General features: G+C 40.9%; 1 protein-coding gene across 2 annotated transcripts in view; it reads right to left on the bottom strand.

Moving 5' to 3' along the window:
* ANO4 (anoctamin 4) overlaps positions 1–20,048 on the bottom strand; it is a 135,050-nt gene that overhangs the window by 38,114 nt on the left and 76,888 nt on the right. For both annotated transcript variants that reach the window (XM_081927933.1, XM_081927934.1), the window contains 4 exons: positions 10,805–10,905; positions 10,520–10,621; positions 7,579–7,623; positions 2,263–2,394 (listed from right to left, as the gene is read on the bottom strand). In XM_081927933.1, the coding sequence (XP_081784059.1) occupies positions 2,263–2,394; positions 7,579–7,623; positions 10,520–10,621; positions 10,805–10,905 (380 nt within the window). The remainder of the gene's footprint in view (positions 1–2,262; positions 2,395–7,578; positions 7,624–10,519; positions 10,622–10,804; positions 10,906–20,048) is intronic.

Genomic DNA, 20,048 nt, shown 5'->3' with positions numbered 1-20,048 from the left:
AAAGCAGACTTCACAAGTTGGTAGATCAAACTGGACCTCTGCCTGTCCAAGGCTGTGGTCAAATGCAACAATTATGGAATTTAATGAGCTGCATTATTCCAGGTCAAGCTACCTTTCCATTTTGCCCAGTATTGCCCACTCAGACTGGCAACAACTCTGGCAGAGAGAACTGTCCCATCATCTGTTGCTACCTGTGGAGATGCTAGGGACTGAATCTGGGACCTTCTGCTCAGACATGACAGTAGCCACATGAAAATTATGAATCCTACCAAAATCTTGGGGTTAGGGTACAACCTCACTTCCCGGGTGCCATGGAGGACTCTCAGATGACTGGTGCAACATAAACAATGTTTATGCAAGGGATACAGTGAAACATCCAAAAGTCAGATAATGTATTTTGAATGACAGGGGATTTATTTTAATGGCACTCGATTTTAAAAATGAAGCAGTAACATTGCACATTTCCTTGTTACTATGCACTTCCTAAGAAATGAGTAAAACTGGAAACTTGGAAATTTAAAAATGTTCTTGCAGTGGCTTAATAAGGCAGAATAAAGGCAATGCACCAAACTGTCATCTAAAGAATAGCCTTGAACTAACAAGACTGCAGCTGAAAGCCAGCCAGCCAATTAATTTCTTTTGATACATTCTCTGTTGGAAACTTTCCAGGTTGCAAACTTTAGCTTGAGGCCAAATGTAATGTTACCCTTTCATAAAAGTCCAGGCAACAACTCCTTGATTTACAGGAAGATCTCCAGATGGACAAGAGTAGATTTTGGCCTGTATTGCAAGGTCATTAAGGATCATGATGACAGGCCATTCACACAACTAACAATTGCATATGTGGTTTTTAAAAGATAAATCTGAAGTTCCCCCACTCCCGCAATACAAATAGCAGGCACATGGGGCCCAATCTGGATCAAAGCAAAGGTGCCTGCAATTTACTTTTAAAAATCACTCACACTGTTGTGTGGGAGGCATTATGTCTTGTTTGGCCTGAAGAAGTGAGCCTTGAGGCGAGCAATTTAAAAATACACAGATCCCAGTCTCATGCACTGGCCACCTATTTGTAAGGCAATCTTGTCCCTTATAATTCCCATCGAAGGATCTAATGTCATATGCAATAAATGTACCACAAATTCTACTAGGAAACAAAACACACCACCTTCATTTTCTGTTATTAATTATTAGCATTCCAAAAGTCACATGCACTCCTAAAACTTCCAGGGATAAAGTAATTCAAAACTCAATCTAGTGTTAGAGTTGTTTTTTGTCCCTTCATTACTATATATAGACATAGAATTATAGAGTTGGAAGGGATCCCAAGGGTCATCTGCCCCAACTCCTTGGGATGCAGGAATCTCAATCCAACCTCTGCTTAAAATCCTCCAAGGAAGGAGAATCCATCACCTCCCAAGGGAGTCCATTTTACTGTCAAACAGCTCTTGCAGTCAGAAAGTTCTTCCTAATGTTTTCATCTATATGATGATGATGATAATTATTAACATAATATGGAAGGATTGTATTGGGGAACATTCTCTTCAGAATGTGGTGGGGGCGGGATCCACGCAGAAAAGCTCAACATCAAAATTTTCAGAAAATTCCATCCATATCAAAAGAATTCCATATAAGCATTATCTGTTAATGTAAACAGACTTTGTGCATATACAACATGAAGATAGATTGATTTTTAAATGCTGTTTGGGCAATGCTAAGAGTTACATTAAGTTTGTGTCTTAAATAGTTGGCTTAGGGATGCAGTACAAAATACAGATTTTGACTGTGATGCAAACCCAGGTGTCGGGGTGTAAATATAGCTGTGGTGCATTCATGTAACACATCAATACTCTTTTTAATTTGTCAACTAGTAGATGAAGTCTTGAGGAAATGATGAAATGGCTGCAATGGCTGCTTACCCCTTTCTAGGGGGCCCAGTGGTTGTGGCCCCTCATGTTTGGCCATCCTACCTGGCAGCAGAGCGCACATGCAGCCAGCAGTTCAGGAATTCCCATGGCTGGGGGCTGAGAGGTGAACTGCCCGCCTCAACCCAGGTTCAAATGGGTCCATCAGAGGCCCCTACCACAGGGCTGTGCCTCACCCGATCAGCCAGAGAAAATGATGCAAAGGGCTGCAACTGCAGCATTTGAGCAAAATTTCAAGCAGTTCAGTAGGGGTCCATCCTTACTAATATGCTGCCATCCCCCAAAATAAACTGTAGCAGTATTAGTTCATCTCAAAATTTGTCTTCCTTACAACACTCACTGATGGATCCTTTGCTGACTGAATGGGGCAGTGTAGCAGTCATTCTCCTCCAGGTCTGGCAGCCTTTCCTTGTCCAACCTCATTGGCTTTCTAGGTAACCATCCTCGAAACCTGCTTAATTGTTTCTCGATTCTGTAGCACATGAAAGGCCAGACAAAAGGAAACATAAAGCTAAATGTTAAAACCAAGGCAGGTACTTACTTTACACATACAATCATACTCGTATGGACAACACAAGTTTATGGGGAAGTTACATACAAGGATTTTTCAGAAAGTGCTTGTTGCATCGTGTTTTTTAATTGATCTATATGCTGTTCTGGGAACACTTTTGGTTGAAAAGAAAAGTGAAAATTCTTTAAAACAGTTTCTAGAACAGAATTGTATAAACTACAGTAGAACCAATTAGTTTTAATTGCGTGTGATCTACAAAATCAGAGTGCTCACTAACAGACTAGCTTAGTCCTGTCTGATTCACTACAGATAGCAAAAGAGGATTCTGTGGACCAACCTCTTAAGGCCGTAAAGCATTTATTTGCCTCGCCAAACACATTGAGAATAGAGGGGAACAGAATAAGAGGTTCCCCTTGTGTGCTGGACCAAAGGCAGGGACACCTGTGAAATGCCTCTCTCCTTACCACCCTAAAATTCGAATCAGAGGCTCAGGGCATTGGAGATTGTGGCAAGGAAGTGGTAACTGACTCCTGGGAATTGAAATAGAGAACTTGGACCATGAGAACTGTTTCCTCCAAGGAACACAACTTTCTCAAAAGCTTAAACCTTTATTAGCCCAAGAAGGAAGGTCTGCTTTCACGCAAAATACTACTCAGGGGACTTATTATGAATAAGCAAGATGCCAACAGAACAGTATTTCCTGCCACTCTTGTCTCTAATGTCCTTCCTGACAGAACAGAAGCACTTGCTACAATGCAGCAAATATCAAAGAAAGCCAAATAAGCTCTTGCCAATTTCATTTTTAGCTGGTTTATTCTAAATTTACACCTTAATTGCCAAAACTATACTAAGGATGCTTAAGCATGAGGATTTCAGAAACCACAGTAGAAAGCTCTGGCAGCAGAACTTTAGAGAAATTAATCGTTTTGCTTCCATTTGCCACCCACTCATGTCTCACAGAGGGTGCTCCTTTAAAAAGCTGCTCTGTCAATTTGTTTCAGCAACACTGTCCTGATACACTGCAGAATTTATGGACTCTCTGAAGACAAATCATACACCGCAAGAGCTGGAAGCACTGCCGGTTCTTAGATTTAATAATCTCCTTTCCAACAGGTGGAAACAAACAGAAGTCAAAGACTGACAACATAATGGCAATAGAAACAAACAGGCATTGTATCCACGTGGATATTTCTTTAGGGATTCCGAATCTGGCACCAGGCCATCTGTGTCTTCAGCTTGTGTTTAAGGCAATATGCAAATAGCAAGTATGTGAATAGTTTCCTGATATATCTACTTTAAATGAAGAAAAGCCATAAGTGTTTTCTAGTTTGATATTTTGTTTGCATCAAAGTAAAGGCCTTTTATATGGCAATAGGTATGGGACATGGGAAAAACAGGAAGGTAGGTCATGCATCTCCCATCCTAACCACTACAAAACTCCTGAGTAATGTCTAGTTTGGCCAGAACTGAGACTGCACAAACCCGTTGAGTCATAAAGTCAACATAACCCAGTATGCACTGTTGATATAGGTTCTTTTGTGGGATAAGATCTAGTGTCAATAAGATCTCTACAGGAAATGGTGTTGGTGCCAGGAAGCAAATAGCTGTGATATAATAGGGCAAAAAGCACCACTGCTTCCATATGATTCATAGAATACCAGTTCACTGGTAAGTTCTTTGCTCCTATTGTTCTGGGAAGAAGATGCTAAAAGTACCATCTTAACTTCCTGGTAAAATTGCTCTAATAAGGGCATGGTCTGAAGCCACATGAGGCAACCCCTCTTGTTGAAGATGAGTCTGGTAAGAAACTGAACACATAAGTAAGAAAATGAATAAAGAAAAATATTCACTACCTGATATGGAGATGTCACTGAAAACAGCATCCTTGTGTAGAATTGGCCCTCCCCTCCCCCCCCCCCGCACCTCCACCTCAGTTCTGCAATGACAGTTCCCTGCTGATGGCACTTTTCATGTAGAGTAAGAGTGGGAAAACATTCAGCTTGGTAACACTGTACCCTGGGCTGAGAACCTCCTATACCAGGCATAGGCAAACTCCCTAGCTAACAGGACCAGTGGTCAGGGATGATGGGAGTTGTAATCCCAAAACATCTGGAGGGCCGAGTTTGCCTATGCCTGTCCTATACCTTATGACAGGCCTAGTCAATGTAGCCTTCAACTTCCATCAACCCCAGCAGATATGGCCAGTGAATAGGGATTGCAGGCATTGTAGCCTATCATGAAGTGCCAATCAATATTCATGTGCTGAAGAATATTCAGCTAAAACATTCACTGAATAATTTAAGGAGAAGTAGGTACAAAGGGAGAATTGTGCACTCCCACGTGTTCATACAAACCGATTTGCCTACATAAGCCAAAAACCCTCTGACTCAGATCCTGGGCAGCTAATGCCCATCAGAGTAAGCAGTGATTGGCAAGGAGTCTAACCTGAGCTTATTATATATTTCATTCAAACACTATAGGTGCCTTCATTTAGCATGGGGCTGGCTGAAGCAAGTTCTGCTGCATGACAAAGATAGTGCTATGCGTACTACAAAAGACAACCCACGTCAGCAGTGTCATTTTTGGCAAATTTCCTTTAAAATATATTTTAAAAGCTCGCTTTGTATCTAGATTTTCACTTTTTGAAATATGGCAACCCTACTTTACCTGGAGCAAATAAACAAAATATAGTTTTGCTTTATGATATCCATGTAATCAAAGGGTGAATAATGTAGTAGGATGAATAAGGCTCCAAAGAAGCTTCCACATGCCTGATCTAAACTAGGTCAGGGACTAAGATCAAACTGTGAGCCATTTATAGGCTTCAAGTAATGTGACAACCAAGCCCAACTAGCTATTTCCATTATTAATTGTAAAACAGAAATGCAATGTCTGGGATTCAAAGAACATGGGGCACCCATAGGTTTTGGCATGCACAATGGATTTCTTATTTAGTTTGGGTATTGTGTTGTTATATTGCAAGCTAGTCCCTGCATTAGTAACTGTTCAAGCTTTAGTATCTATTACCTTGCCTTGATTGGTTGTTCCTAGGTAGCATTTCTAATCCTGCTTAAACTAGTTATCAGAAGTAGAGAAGTCTCTGTCTGGCCTTGTCACTGCCACTCTGAGTTGCTGCCTTGAAGGCCTGACCACCTATTGCCTTTTTACCTCATCCGTAGTCATCTCTTTTTTTCTCAGACTGTCACTATTTTGGGATGGAATTCAATCACATACTGGCCAATTCAGGTTGCACAGTTGTAGTTGATTTGAAGGTCATGTGCAAACCTGCTTACTCAAAAGACTAGGTTTTTGCAGTAAGGAAAATAACAGAAAAATGCACTAGGAAATGTGAGATAACACTTGCTTTGAGGCAATGTCATCTAACTTCCCCACAAAGAAATAAAAACGAATACTCATACAGCCAATTATGCCTAACCTCCCTACAAAAAAATCAGAATGAATACTAAATAAACAGGTCAAAGCCTTTTATTTTCAGGTTAGAACAGTACATAAGGCAGCCACAGGTTGCAAGGATCTGTGGTTACATGAGAAGTTACATTAGCTAAGCACAAGCTAAAACACTGAACTAAAAAGTAACTTGCCCCCTGCACCTTCCTTTTAAAGAATGGGGCAGGCACAGCATTTAGCATGGCAGGTGGGCAAGCAAATGGGCAATCCTTGGGGGCTAAATAGGTGAGGTTGGAGAAAGAAGTGGGGTGCATGGCTGTCAACGTTTCCATTTTCTTGCAAGGAATCCTATTCGGAATAAGGGAATTTCCCTTAAAAAATGGGAAACGTTGACAGCTATGGTGGGGTGAATGCCAGTTCAGATTCAGATTTATTCCCAGCTGTAACGGGGGAAGGCAAGTGTGGGAGAAGTGTCTGAAAAAGAGGTAATGGGAGGCACTTCTGAAAGTTTGCCTAAGCCTCTATTGGGGACAGATCTCCATGCCCTAACGTGTTCGGACCCTCCCTGGGAAGAGACATCTCTTGGGGTTTGGAATCTGTTACCCCCCCCCACTCCACTGGGACACTCCCCAGGGTCCTCCAGGTCTAACTCCCCAAGTTCCTCCCACTCTTCCTCCAGGTCTGAACACTCCCCCCCCCCTTTGAAGACACTTCTATTGGAATCATGACACCTTTATTATGTTAAAACATAGTTACTTCACACAATGCTAAAAGCCCTTTGAATTGTTCTCTAAGCTAACTATTTCTCAAACCTCCCCCCGGAATGTTAGTTCAAAATCTGGAACCCAATACATCCAAGATTAATAAATATAAATATAAAATAGTCCCATTAAGGTCAAGCTATGATACATACAAGAAGTAAGTTCTGATGATTACTGATTTGTTAATATGGAGAACAAAACCGTCATTATTTACTTCCCTAATGCATATCACTGTGGAGAATTTGGGTGCTTATGGTTAACAGACTGCTCCCGAAGCCTTCATTATGAGCTTTCTCTTGAACTTAGTTACATTTTCTATAGTTATTCTGCCTGCTTTTGTTTGGTTTCAATGATTCACCCTGCTTTTATCTGCTAGTCCTTTCATCCTCTAACTGTGGTGGGAACTGCCAGATGCAAGATCCATTTGCAGAGGTACCAAGAGGATATTTTCTCACAAGGCCAAAAGCTGTGGGGCCTCCAACCACATTGGGGTTTAAAGTGCCCTAAACTCCTGAGTTCTGGGCTGTCTACACACCGTACATTTAAAGCACATTATTTTCCCCAAAGAATCCTGAGAGCTGTAGTTTGTTAAGGGTGCTCAGAATTATAGCTATATGAGAGGTAAACTCTTTTGGGGGGCGGCAAATGTGATTTAAATGTATGGTGTGTATGACTGGATTGGATACCCATGCTTTTTACTCTAACGAAACATCTGTTCAATTCAATTTTCCAATTGCACAAATGGTGTCTTTGGTCCTAAGAGTCTTTCAAGTAGAACATACATGTTAGAACAAACCATGAGATGACATTAATGCCTTGAAGCCAACAATAATTCTACTATTCACATAAAAAAAATCATTGTAACTACTGTATTTGCAGAAACAACAGTTGATGATTTCGATTCCCCTTCCCCTTCTGTGGTTGAACTTTTACATCAACCATGGCCTTCTTCTGATGAAGGAAAAACATCACTAACCTGTTCAGGAACTTGTACCGGCGATGCAGGTAATAGATTTTTCTCCTGGAAGAACAGCAAAAATGAAGCCAGTCGAGAAGAAAACCCATCGTCAGTTACAGTATGAACTAGCAAGGAAGGAAAGGAGATTGAAGATAGAAGCCTGTAAGAGGTGGAGGAAGAAACTAAAGAGAGAGATTAACAGACAGAACCATCACAGAAACCCACAAAAGTGTCAGGTATGATGGAACTTGAGGAAACACTTTTTTGTTCCCCTTACTCTTCTTTCTTCCATTCATGCATGAAGAGAGGGGCCTTTTTTCTTTCAAAAGGATTCTGGAAACTGATGGCAGCTTTTTGGGAGGCAAATGCAAATATAAATAAATTTAACACAGTGATTTCAACATCAATAACTGAATGGTTAAAGACAGCATTTTATAAACATGTGTTTCAAACTGGGGAACATACAGCAATTAATACTCAGGCTAGGCAAACCTTGGCACTGGGCAATTGCCATAACTTTACATGCAGCACATCTCTAGGTGGTGCTAGTGTTAGTGACAGTGATGCAGTTCTTCTCTAAGAAGTGGCATGCATGTGGTACAGAAGCATTAGTTATGTGTTTAGTAAGTGCTTTCCCCTTAGATAAAAGAGTGGGCAGACTTCAGGCTTGTGGGATCTACTTCAATTTTTACCAGAACCTCCAAGATATACCAAGTGGAGCATGGTTTAAAGGGCATATACTTAGATTTGATAAATATGAACCCAGGAATTAGTCTTGAGTACCAGAAGGAAACAGAGCTCATGGTCCTTCTACACAAAAAAATCCATTCCTGGTTACTCTGAACTATCTTCATTTCAGCAGTTATAATTTAGAGCTAGGAAGGTGGTCATTTTGTTGCTGCTCTTGGGAGTCAGCAATCCTTGCTGATCTACGCTGGCCATACCAGTAGATCCAGTTCTACTGTCTGCCCACCCTGGTATTAATCAAATGAAATATAAGTTAGTTTTTGCATTTGTTTTATCTGTGTGAATGTGAAGCTATATTGGCTAGAATGCATATTTGATTTGAAAATGGCTCTTTCCTGATATCCATCCTGCTTTAACAATATTGTACAAATAGTACACGAGGCAAAGATGTTGGGAGTTGGAATCCAACAACATTGGAGGGGGGAGCACAGGTGTTCCCCTCCCCACTGGTGTAGGGAGTGAAGTGCTCCTGCTTTTTGATAGTTCTGGTCTTTTGTCAATGAAAGGAAGTACTTATTCATAAAATATGTAATTCCCTACCATAATATGTATGGTATCCAAATGAAGGGATAATCAATTCTGGGGGTGAGAGCTGGGATCGTAACCATAGGTCCTGCCGAAATTTCATATGACCACCAGCCCTTCTACATGGAATGTAGTTTCATAGGCTCTATACAGAAGAGCCTAGCAATGTGCAAAAGCTGGGAGGAAGATCAATGAGAACACTCCCATATATCCACTCCATGCAATGGTTATCCCCACATTTGGTCATCTATACAAGGTGACTTTTATCTTTTTAAGAAGATTAGGCAAACTCATTAAGGCTATTGCCCCATGGTAACTAAGCAGAACCTCCATGTTCAGACTGGTATACCTTCAAGTAGCAGAGTTGGCAGGGTGAGGGAGCAGTAGGGTATTGCCATTACTTTTGTATCCTTTTGATATCTTGCCCAGAATTATCTGGCTGGTCATTGTTGGAAACAGAATGCTGGATCCGATAGACTTTGGTCAAATCCAGCATGGTGATTCTTATTTGCTTAATATGCAATAATGTGTTTAATTTACAAAATGCAGCAGCACCAGTAATAAAGAAAATATATTGGCAGAGAAAGTTCATAATGACTGTTTAAAGAGCCCTGGCTATGGGTGCCATGAGATGTTACCCAAAGTTGAGTGCCCACCAGGCTTTCAATAATGAAACCTGTGACCACAATAAGACCCTCAAAGCAAACAGAAAGCACCTGGGCATTTTTGTTTGGAGAACCCCTTGCAAGAGAAAAGATGCAGTGTGGCAGGACAGAGCTCATGGCCATAACTCATCCATATGAAGAGCCTTTGCGATGTCACAGGAGGGGCTCAAAATTTTCAATTTTCTTTGCACAGCCTGGAAAGTGGCAAACTGCACTCACCTGGACAAGCTGCATTGTGTTTATAATCATAGTACAGTTTGACAAATTTTAGTTTTCCTTTTGAGATTTAAAATATGGATAAAGACGACTTCGGAAGAGTGTGCCTTATCTTGAAAACTGAATCCACACTGAAATAGCTTTGATCTCTCCAACTTGTTAAGCTCAGGTGAGGGAGTTAATAGCTAAAAGAGCAGACTTTCATTACAGCTCTTGAAGGAGACATCAAGAGTTGCTTAGAATCTGGGAAAGCTGGTCACAGTTTGTGATTGCTCAGCAAATTCTGAACTCGTATTTTTCTTTCAGTGTATACACTCTGCAAATTAAGAACACCAACATTTCATTCTACAGACTTACACTAATGTAAATCTATATAGGTGAAAAAAGAGTTAGGCTGTTTGAATATGTTAATTAGTATAAGCCAAAGAAACATTATTTTAAGTTTTTTCTCTCTCTAAGCAATCTAATATAAAGCAGGTGTAAGATTTAAAAATACATTAAAATGCATGTTTATATATATTTAAAGTTCATATATAGCCAAATATATCAAAATTTTCTTATATGACATTTTGAAGTTAATTTGGCCATTAGTATTATACAATATTTTAGCTCTGTGGGTTTTTTTGTAAAAGTCATGAAATGTATTTATCTTCTTCATTTGAAAACTTTTTCTTTGTAGTAGATGCTTAAGTATTAAGGTGATTTTTCCCCCTCTAGCAAGGCAGCATACATACTGGCAGGCTACAGGTGTTGGATATGCCAGATACGTTCAACAGGCATGCACTTTTCTGTGCTGCCGTACGTACCTGGATCTTCTCGATTTTCCATTGTTTTCAAAGAAATGTCCATTTAAAAAACAGCAGGGCACGAGTATGCAGGGGGCTCCAGCATTGAAGGGGTTAAAGGGCCTAAGGACAGAACACCCCCATGAAAATAGTGGCACTGCTATATACCACCTAAATTCAAAATTGAAACTGAGTCAAAATTGTAGCCCATTAAGAAGAAAATAACAATCATATGCATTTCACTTTCATGGTTTACATTAGCTTTAAAAAACAGAATGGCAAGCCCAAAGATATAACTAGACCTACCTGAAAGGCATTCTTACATTCATAAGTTCTGCATATTTTCCCAGTACTTCCCAAGGGGCATGCAGCTTCACAAAGATGATATCGCTGTTTGATAAAGATGACTGCAACAGAAAATGGGTTAAATGAAGACTTGGTCACAGAAATAATAAAGAATATGCACGCACAGGCACGCACACACACACACACACACACTCTTAGAGTGTTCCTAAATTAAAATACATTCAGGTAGAGATAAGGACATAGGCTGCAATCATAACCTCACTTACCTGATCATAAGCCCCACAAAATTCAAGAGGACTTACTGCTGATTAGACATGACAGGAATGTGTGATGTTATTCATACAAGAAAGTACACCACACGATATTTCAGGACATCACACACAATAAGGCCAACAAATGAGGACAGCTTGACATGAACTGGGAGTATGGAAAAAGCCTTTGTTGGCACCACTGATAAAAGAGTAAAATAAAAATGTCATGAAAAATAAGTGGAAAAGCTGCATTTCTTGCAATTAGTGTGCATAATACTTAAAAGTGGCACAGTGGCAGTATGTGTTCACATGAGGGCTGTAATAAAATGGGTGGGGCAGGGAAGCATTGCTCAACGAAATGTTCTCATGATTCTTAGCCATGCTATTTGCTACTGTCAAGAGAATACTGGATCTGCAAGAAATTGGTAGTGGCCGCTGTGCACTGGCACACAAAATCTGTGCGTAAGATCTGAGGTTCAGTTCCTGGCAAGGATCTCAGATGCTGCCACCAGTCAGAGAAATCACCACAGATTCATGTGTTCTGCAATCTCATATATTCAGTTGCTGTTGAAGTGGTTTGAATGTTTATAATGACACGTACCTTGAAAATGGGGGAGGGGCTATCGCTCCCTTTGCTAATAGGGAAATCAACTTTTTCTTTTCCTGTGCATCTAAATTGAAGCCTTTCTTAATGTGAGAATTTCTATGTCTGCATGACACTGAATGAGTTTATAAAAGTGACTGTATCACAGAAGACAATAAACAATAAGAGCTGCTCAATCTTCTGTTATCTATGCTTTGGTAAACTCTAGGTTCGATTACTGCAATGTGTTCTACATAAGGCTGGCTCTGAAGATGGTTTGGAAACTTCAGCTGGTGCAGAATTCGGCAAGATGGTTTGAGCATATTACAACGATCTGGGCCTGACTGCACTGGCTGCAAATTAGCTTCTGGGCCTAATTCAAAGTGCTAGTTTTGACCTTATAAAGCCTTAAACAGCTCAGGACCACAATACCTCAAAACCCGCCTCTTTCTATATGAACCAACTCAGACTCTGTGATCATCATCTGAGGCCCTTCCTTGTGTGCCTCCTCTATGAGGGGTCTGGGGGGTGGCAACATGAGAATGGGCCTTTTCTGTGGTGGCTTCCTGTTTCTGGAATGCTCTCCCCAGGGAAGTTCGTCTGGCGCCTTCATTACACATCTGTAAAGGTAAAGGGACCCCTGACCATTAGGTCCAGTTGTAACCGACTCTAGGGTTGCGGCACTCATCTCGCTTTATTGGCCGAGGGAGCCGGCGTACAGCTTCCGGGTCATGTGGCCAGCATGACTAAGCCGCTTCTGGCGAACCAGAGCAGCACACGAAAATCCCGTTTACCTTCCTGCCGGAGTGGTACCTATTTATCTACTTGCACTATGATGTGCTTTCAAACTGCTAGGTTGGCAGGAGCAGGGGCTGAGCAATGGGAGCTCACCTCGTCGCGGGGATTCAAACCACTGACCTTCTGATCAGCAAGTCCTAGGCTCTGTGGTTTAACCCACAGCGCCACCTGCGTCCCTTACAGCGCCACCTGCGTCTTTAGGTATCAAGTAAAAGCATTCCTCTTCAACCAGGCCTTTGACGGATTAATATTCTACAACCTTTTAAATGTGTTTGGGGGGGTGTTATTGTTTTGTTTTTGTTTTAACTATTTATTTTGTGTTGTTATCTTGTATTTTTATCATGTGAACTGCCTTGAGATCTTCTGATGAAGGGTGGTATATAAATCAACCAAACAAACAAACAAACAAACGTAGTATAGATGTGATGCAACTGTTTTCCTTATATGAATATGAAGACAAGTAAATGCATTGCCCTCACAATGCAGGGGAGAAGCGGCATTATTTCTTCAAGATGTGTAGAATAAGATCATCTCATTGTAACACTATGTTCTTGTTCGCCATGTACACTACGAAGGATCAAAGGATTCTGAAATCCGGCCAGCAACAATATCTTCAGCAGAAAGGAATCCAGATAAATATATTTTACAAGCTTGCTCAAGTTCCTTGCTGTCTTTAACATTTTAAAGGTCAAGCAGCTTAGAGTGAAGAAAGTTACGAAGAACTTTTGCAACTTTCTTAAGAACTGCAGTGGTACCTCAGGTTACAGACGCTTCAGGTTACATATGCTTTAGGTTACAGACTCCGCTAACCCAGAAATAGTACCTCAGGTTAAGAACTTTGCTTCAGGATGAGAACAGAAGCACGGCAGCGGGAGGCCCCATTAGCTAAAGTGGTACCTCAGGTTAAGAACAGTTTCAGGTTAAGAATGGACCTCCAGAACGAATCAAGTTCTTAACCTGAGGTACCACTGTATTTATTTCTTCATAAATGAATGTCTAATTCAAATGACAGAAAATTGGGTGAAGTAACTAACGAGGTGGGGGACGCGGGTGGCGCTGTGGGTTAAACCACAGAGCCCTAGAGCTTGCCGATCAGAAGGTCGGCGGTTCGAATCCCCACGATGGGGTGAGCTCCCGTGTTTGTTCCCTGCTCCTGCCAATCTAGCCGTTCAAAAGCATGTCAAAGTGCAAGTAGATAAATAGGTACCGCTCTGGCGGGAAGGTAAACAATGTTTCCGTGCACTGCTCTGGTTTGCTAGAAGTGAGTTAGTCATGCTGGCCACATGACCCGGAAGCTGTATGCTGGCTCCCTCGGCCAATAAAGCAAGATGAGCGCGCAATCCCAGAGTCGGCCACGACTGAACCTAATGGTCAGGGGTCCCTTTACCTTTAACTAACAAGGTAAACAGCAGAAACTGGGGAGGACAGCTTCCTGCCTCCCCCAACTCCTCGATTCATTGAATTCCAAACCTCCAGACCCTTCCTCACCCCAAAACACCAAATTTCAGAGTCTTTTCCCTGGGTAACATCAGCAGGAGGAGCAGAGGCAGTAGCTGATGTTGGCTTGTGTGGGACTACTCTCTCCATCCACTGATAGAGGCAAGAAAAGAGGACATCAGATCCCAACCTTGCCTCGCCTGACACCAACATCAGGCGTGTTGAAATGTAGCAGTAGGTAGTATCTCTGGTTAACTCTTTCAAGAACACAGTTGTACTTTCTTCCAGATGCTGTCTATACCTCACGGTTCAATGTCATTGTTATATAAGCAACTTCAATGTATTTTCAGGTCTTGGCAATATATCAGCTCCCCACACCACACAAGAAAGAACCACATTCTTCTCACCACTGCAACAATGAGATTTCTGCACTCTTCAAAAACCAGATAAAATTTCAGCTCTGTGCCAGTTAAAACTGAAGTGCTCACAACAGATTTATGAACTTCAGATAGGAATCCTCCCCCCCCCCCGTTCCTTATAAGACTAAAACAAATTGTACCAAGGGAAGGTTTTTATCAACAGTATATTTTATCATACTTTCTCTTAGAAAAACAAAAATAAAAAAAGGTTTTGTCACACTCAAATGACACTCCCACTTAAGCAGCAGTTAAATTATGCAGTCAAGAAGAGGAAAATAGTCTTGACTTGCTTATAAGACCTGAAAATATTCAGGCTTAGAAAACAACTGTTGGGTGTGGGGAAATCACTTGCTAAAAAGAATGATGCATTTTCCAAATATATTTTACAAATTGATTTTACAAGTTATCCTACCAATATGTGGAGTTATCTTATTGGTAAAGGATTATTTTGAAGTTTGAAGCTGAGATATTTTATTAGCCTGTAATCTGAATACAGTGGTACCTTGGGTTACATATGCTCCAGGTTACATACGCTTCAGGTTACAGACTCCGCTAACCCAGAAATATTGCTTCAGGTTAATAACTTTGCTTCAGGATGAGAACAGAAATTGTGCTCCGGTGGCGTGGCAGCAACAGGAGGCCCCATTAGCTAAAGTGGTGCTTCAGGTTAAGAACAGTTTCAGGTTAAGCACGGACCTCCAGAACAAATTAAGTACTTAACCCGAGGTACCACTGTAAATAGTTTGCAAGCCACAGGACTCAAGTCCCATGGAACACAGTGGAGCTTCTGAGAAAGCATGCATAGGATCTAACTGTTAAGCAAGCCGAGAAATCTAATAGCTGAAATAAATAATTCAGCTTTAAGTACGACTTTAAAAAAAACCCCAAAACAACAAATTCTTAGTACACAAAATTGTGGAGAAAAAACTGAGAACATATTTGCAATATCTGCTAATGTATCAAGGAAAGTCTGTGGGGGCTTCAGATACTGAGTGAATATTTCCATTTGGTAAGCTACCCCAATTTCTGTCTGCCTCCACACCTATGTTACCTCATCATCCTTTCAGCTCATTGAGCCTATTTTTCCACTTTTGCGAAAAGCTAAGACTCCTGAAATCTCCTGTGGAGATTCCCCAGAGTCGTCTGTGACTGGACCTAATGGTCAGGGGTACCTTTACCTTTTAAGACTCCTGAAATCCCCTGTGGATATTCCCCATGTCCTTGCATCTCACTCCTCCTGAGAAAGAAAAAGTGTTTCCATTTTCCCACCTTATCCCAGTCTTCCTTTTAGAAACTACAGACTGCTGCAATAGAAGAAAAAGAGCCTAAGAGTCATTGGTTCCATCCAGTTAAGTGTAATCATAGTGGCCACCTAGAAGCCCAGAAGCATCCCATTCCATTTTGTGTTGTCTCTATAAAGCTACAACCAGGAACCTCACTGCTGCCAGCGTGTGGCTGTACTCTGCTATGTGGCTTTTCACTAGTGTGGGCAGGTAAAAAAGAGGAGAGGGCTTCTGTGCCTGCTGTGTAGGAGAGGGAATTTCAGCAACAAGTGAAATTCTAATGCATCTGCTGCACTTTCCACTTCCTGTTTTGCATCTAGCCACCCTGGTCCACCCCTGTCAGTCCTTTATAGAAACTGAATCTCCTCCCCCGCTAAATTCTGTAAGAAAACCCTAAATAAATTGGACTGACAAAGGTTGCAAATTGTGTAAATGTATGCAATGCCTTCTGCAATATACTGGGATAATTTGGATTCTTTAGTTGTATAGTGTGAGGTTTTAAATTCAAAGCCTGGGTTGCCAGCATATCATTATGCATCCAAGTAAAAAACAAAATACTTTTGCTTCATGAATTTAACATCTTTGGGGCTTTGAGCACTGCACTGCCATAACAGTGACTTGCTGTAACAAAGCATCTTTAAAGACACGAGGATCAAAACAGACAACATTTAGTCAGTTCTTCAAAGAATGTTCACTTTAGAAACCATGACATTCATCTTTTAGAACATGAGAAGTGCATAAAACATCAAAGCAAAGCAAATTAAGATATATTTGCTATGGCTCTTGAGAACAAAAATAAATAAATCACATGACTTGTTTTAGTATAGTACAATTGCTAGCAAACTGTCAAGTGTCTGTTGTTGTGAAAGTTACACAGAACATTCTGCCTCACCCACATTTCATTGCAAGCAGATTTGATTATTGCAATAGAAAAGTTAAACAAAACGAGATTCTGATGGGTACACATTTATTTCTTCTCTAGAGGCTCAGTCCCTCTAACAATTTGCAGGTTCACCACATACACATGGAAGTGCGCAAGTCCTTGCTCGCTTGTAGGTACATTATGTAGCTTGCAGGACCGTGGCTTCAGAAGGAACTACATTATAAGGTTCTTTATATTTAGCTTTCTCAGTTTAGTTTTTCCATGTGCCCCACCCCCAGAATTTAACTAATGGACCATGCAATGCAATGCTTAGAAAATCCCTATGGTTTAGAAACATATTGTTGTAGAACTACAGATGTCGCAACTTGGGACAAACTAAAATATTTGGTGCCATTCCCCTTCTGATAATCCACATGTGCAGACTTCTACAAAGAAGCTGATATATGGCACTGCACATTCCACACATGGTATGTCTCCTTCTGGCAATTCCTGCAAGCCAAGCTGGTGCCAAATACATTGCTCTGCTTTCCTTTGGACCACATCAGAAAGGCCAAGAATGGGGTCTTGTTATCTGGGAGGCCAGGTCCTCCATAGACACTGCCCAGGCCAGGCTTGCACCATGGGGAGGTCACTTCAGTGCTGCAAACTGCACATGCATTTCTATGATGTTCTCCGTTTGCTATCCTTGCAATAGTGTTCAAGCCTGGGTTCTTTAAAATCTCAGATGACAAATTTGAATGTATCTACACATACTTATCAGACAGATCATAAACAAAAAGTTTGTTAATTGACTGCCACCCCAACATAAAAACCCAAACACTATCTAGTAGGCTAGCAAGCTAATTTTAGGGAATGGGCATGCTCTTAGCCACAAGAGAGATGGAGGACACAATCAGTTTTAACAGCACCAGATACTGGTTGCAAGTCCACAGGTTGCAAGAAGATTCAGTTGTCCAACATGCCTAATGGATAAGCAACGTCAGAGAAGATTGACAAGTGCACACACATCTCTTTGGCAGGCACACATACATGGAACATCACATATGCATATTTGTGGTAGATGCAGAGTATTTTTTTTTATTATATGCCTCAACCCTTTTACTGCTTCTCCTCACAGGGAGGCATCTTGGCACCATAGCACAGAATTTACCTCAAGCAGAAATTTTAAATTTATAGGACAAAGTAGGCAACCACTTTAGGGCATTTTATGGTTGCTTCTATCTTTGTTTTCAAAGACATCTTAATTCATGGAGGAAAAATACCATTTAGAAGGGTTTGAAGTATACAGGAATATAATTAGTGTAATAGATTCATGCCTCTGGAAATGGATGTTAAAATAGTTCACCATGCTGCAGGGAGCTGTAGACACTGATGTAATTAGGTAAAGCATGTTCCCAGCAGGGACATGTTGAACTACAAAAGCTATAGTTGGCATTGGGATGGCTTCCACTTTCCAGAGATAGAGGGGCTTTTAGTCTCACATCCTCAAGGGAGGCACACTTCTGACTCCCCTCCCTCCAACCATGGCAACTCCATACATGATAATTTCAAAAGCAGTTTATCAAGCTGGGCAGGTGTCTGCTGCTATTATAAAAAAGATCCAGAAAAACCATTGGTCTCTCAGTTGCTTTCAATACCACCAACCATGGTATTCTTCTGGAACAGCTATCCGAGTTGCAAGTTTGTGGCACTGCTTTGTGGTGGCCATTTTGAGAGGGTGGTACTTAGCACTATTCAGCCCTATGGAAACTCTATGTGAGGTTCCACAGGGTTTGATTTTGACAGTAGTGGCACCCCACTTGTGGGATGTTCTGCCCAGGGAGGCATGCCTGGTGCCACCTTTATTTTTAAGCACCAGGCAAGGACTTTTCTTTAGGGGGCCCTTCATTTGAAGGGTGGCATTGTAGCCTCTTTTGGTTGGGTGGGAAGAAATGGCATTCCCCAGAAGATTCAAGGAAGAGTGAGATAAAGTTATGAAAGATCACAGACAACTGCATTCTAATGCCTCATTTTTGGCTGACAAGTCATTGTGAAGTCTATGAAAAGGATAGCTGGCAGTGAACCCTCACCTGCTCAATAGGTATTCATTAGTTTGTATATCATTATTGAAACAAGGACTTTATTAAATCCCATAAGGGACTACTTACATTTACTCTGTTAATGGATTTGCATTTCAAACTAGAAGAAACCTTTGCCTAGGGCGACTGATCTTTGGATGTCTTCTAAGAGTTAAGCCCTCATGGATTACCTGCCACTTCACAAGATGAAAATCTCAAAGGTAATTAAAGAACAAATGTCTGGGAGGACTTCAGCTCATCCTGGAAATATCTGCTTCTCAAGCCCATCGCAAAAGGCAATTTTTCCCCGTTGCTTACATCAGGCCAACAGTAACCCTACCTTAGTAACCATGTCTCAAAAGTCTGATGTTTTGCTGATGGTTTACCATTTTGTTTCGCCCCCCAGTAAACCGTTTCCAGGCTGACCTCATGAGGAAGTTGGCTGGTATTATTTCCATCCTTGCTGAATTCATGAATTTATGAGTTCCCTCAAATTATAACCCTTCACTGAATATATAGGTTATGGGGTGGTCTGTCCCCCATAACTCGTAACAGTATGATTGTTGTGAATATTTATAATATTTCTTTGCTTTATTTGTTAACAATTGCATTTCTTATGCAACCACCCCGGTTTAACACAAACTAGCTCTGTGAAATAACATGGAACATGTGTATAATAACAATTTATTATTGTTTTCTTCTCCCACAGTGTTAGAACTACAGTATAAGAATATAAAAGCCCTGCTGGATCAGACACCCAAGTTTCCCAAGGACCATTTGATGAGAGACTTAGTCAAAATCTTTTTCAAAGTCCAAATATATAATGTCTCCTGGATAATTCCCATCCAGATGCTTGTTCCCACTCTGAAATAACACTAAAAGGTCACTGAGACAGGACTTACCATTGCAGAAACCATGTTTATTCTTTTTCTATATGTTTTATGTATAGGCTTTTCTTATATGCTTAAACATGCCTTCCAACAATTTACTAGCCTCTAATTCCCACGATCCCATTTTAGAGAAAGGAATTGTATTGGCTGCTTCCTAGCTCTTTAGTATGGAGACCATATTGTTGGACAATCAGCAATTTCACATATGAGCGTTTAATAATTCTTGAGTGACTTATTTCTTTTTACCACTGTTTACCTAGGATAATGATGGAGGATTTGTCTGCAACTTCTTTCTTTCTTTCTTTCTTTCTTTCTTTCTTTCTTTCTTTCTTTCTTTCTTTCTTTCTTTCGGAGCACTTGCAAAATCCTTTGAAGTCTCTGAATTGTGCACAAGGAATTCTCATAATCCCCAATGGCAAGCAGACGGGTGTTCATCCATTCCTTGTATCTATTTGGGAACAAGCTTTCTGCCTTCTGTCTGGAGTGTCATTATCACCAAAACTCCAAAACAGAATGAGGAGGGATATGCCTTTCAAATTTGGATGAGTATCTAATAGTTTAAAATATCTAAACATGCAGGGTGAAATCACACTGATCCTTTGAAGTCAATGCCAGAGACACCATTATCTGAACAGAAGGAATT

Source organism: Podarcis melisellensis (assembly GCF_964234715.1).
Source record: "Podarcis melisellensis genome assembly, chromosome: 10".
Taxonomy (NCBI): Eukaryota; Metazoa; Chordata; class Lepidosauria; order Squamata; family Lacertidae; genus Podarcis; species Podarcis melisellensis.
The sequence above is the reverse complement of the archived record's forward strand: the minus strand, read 5'-3'. Positions and strand labels throughout refer to the sequence as shown.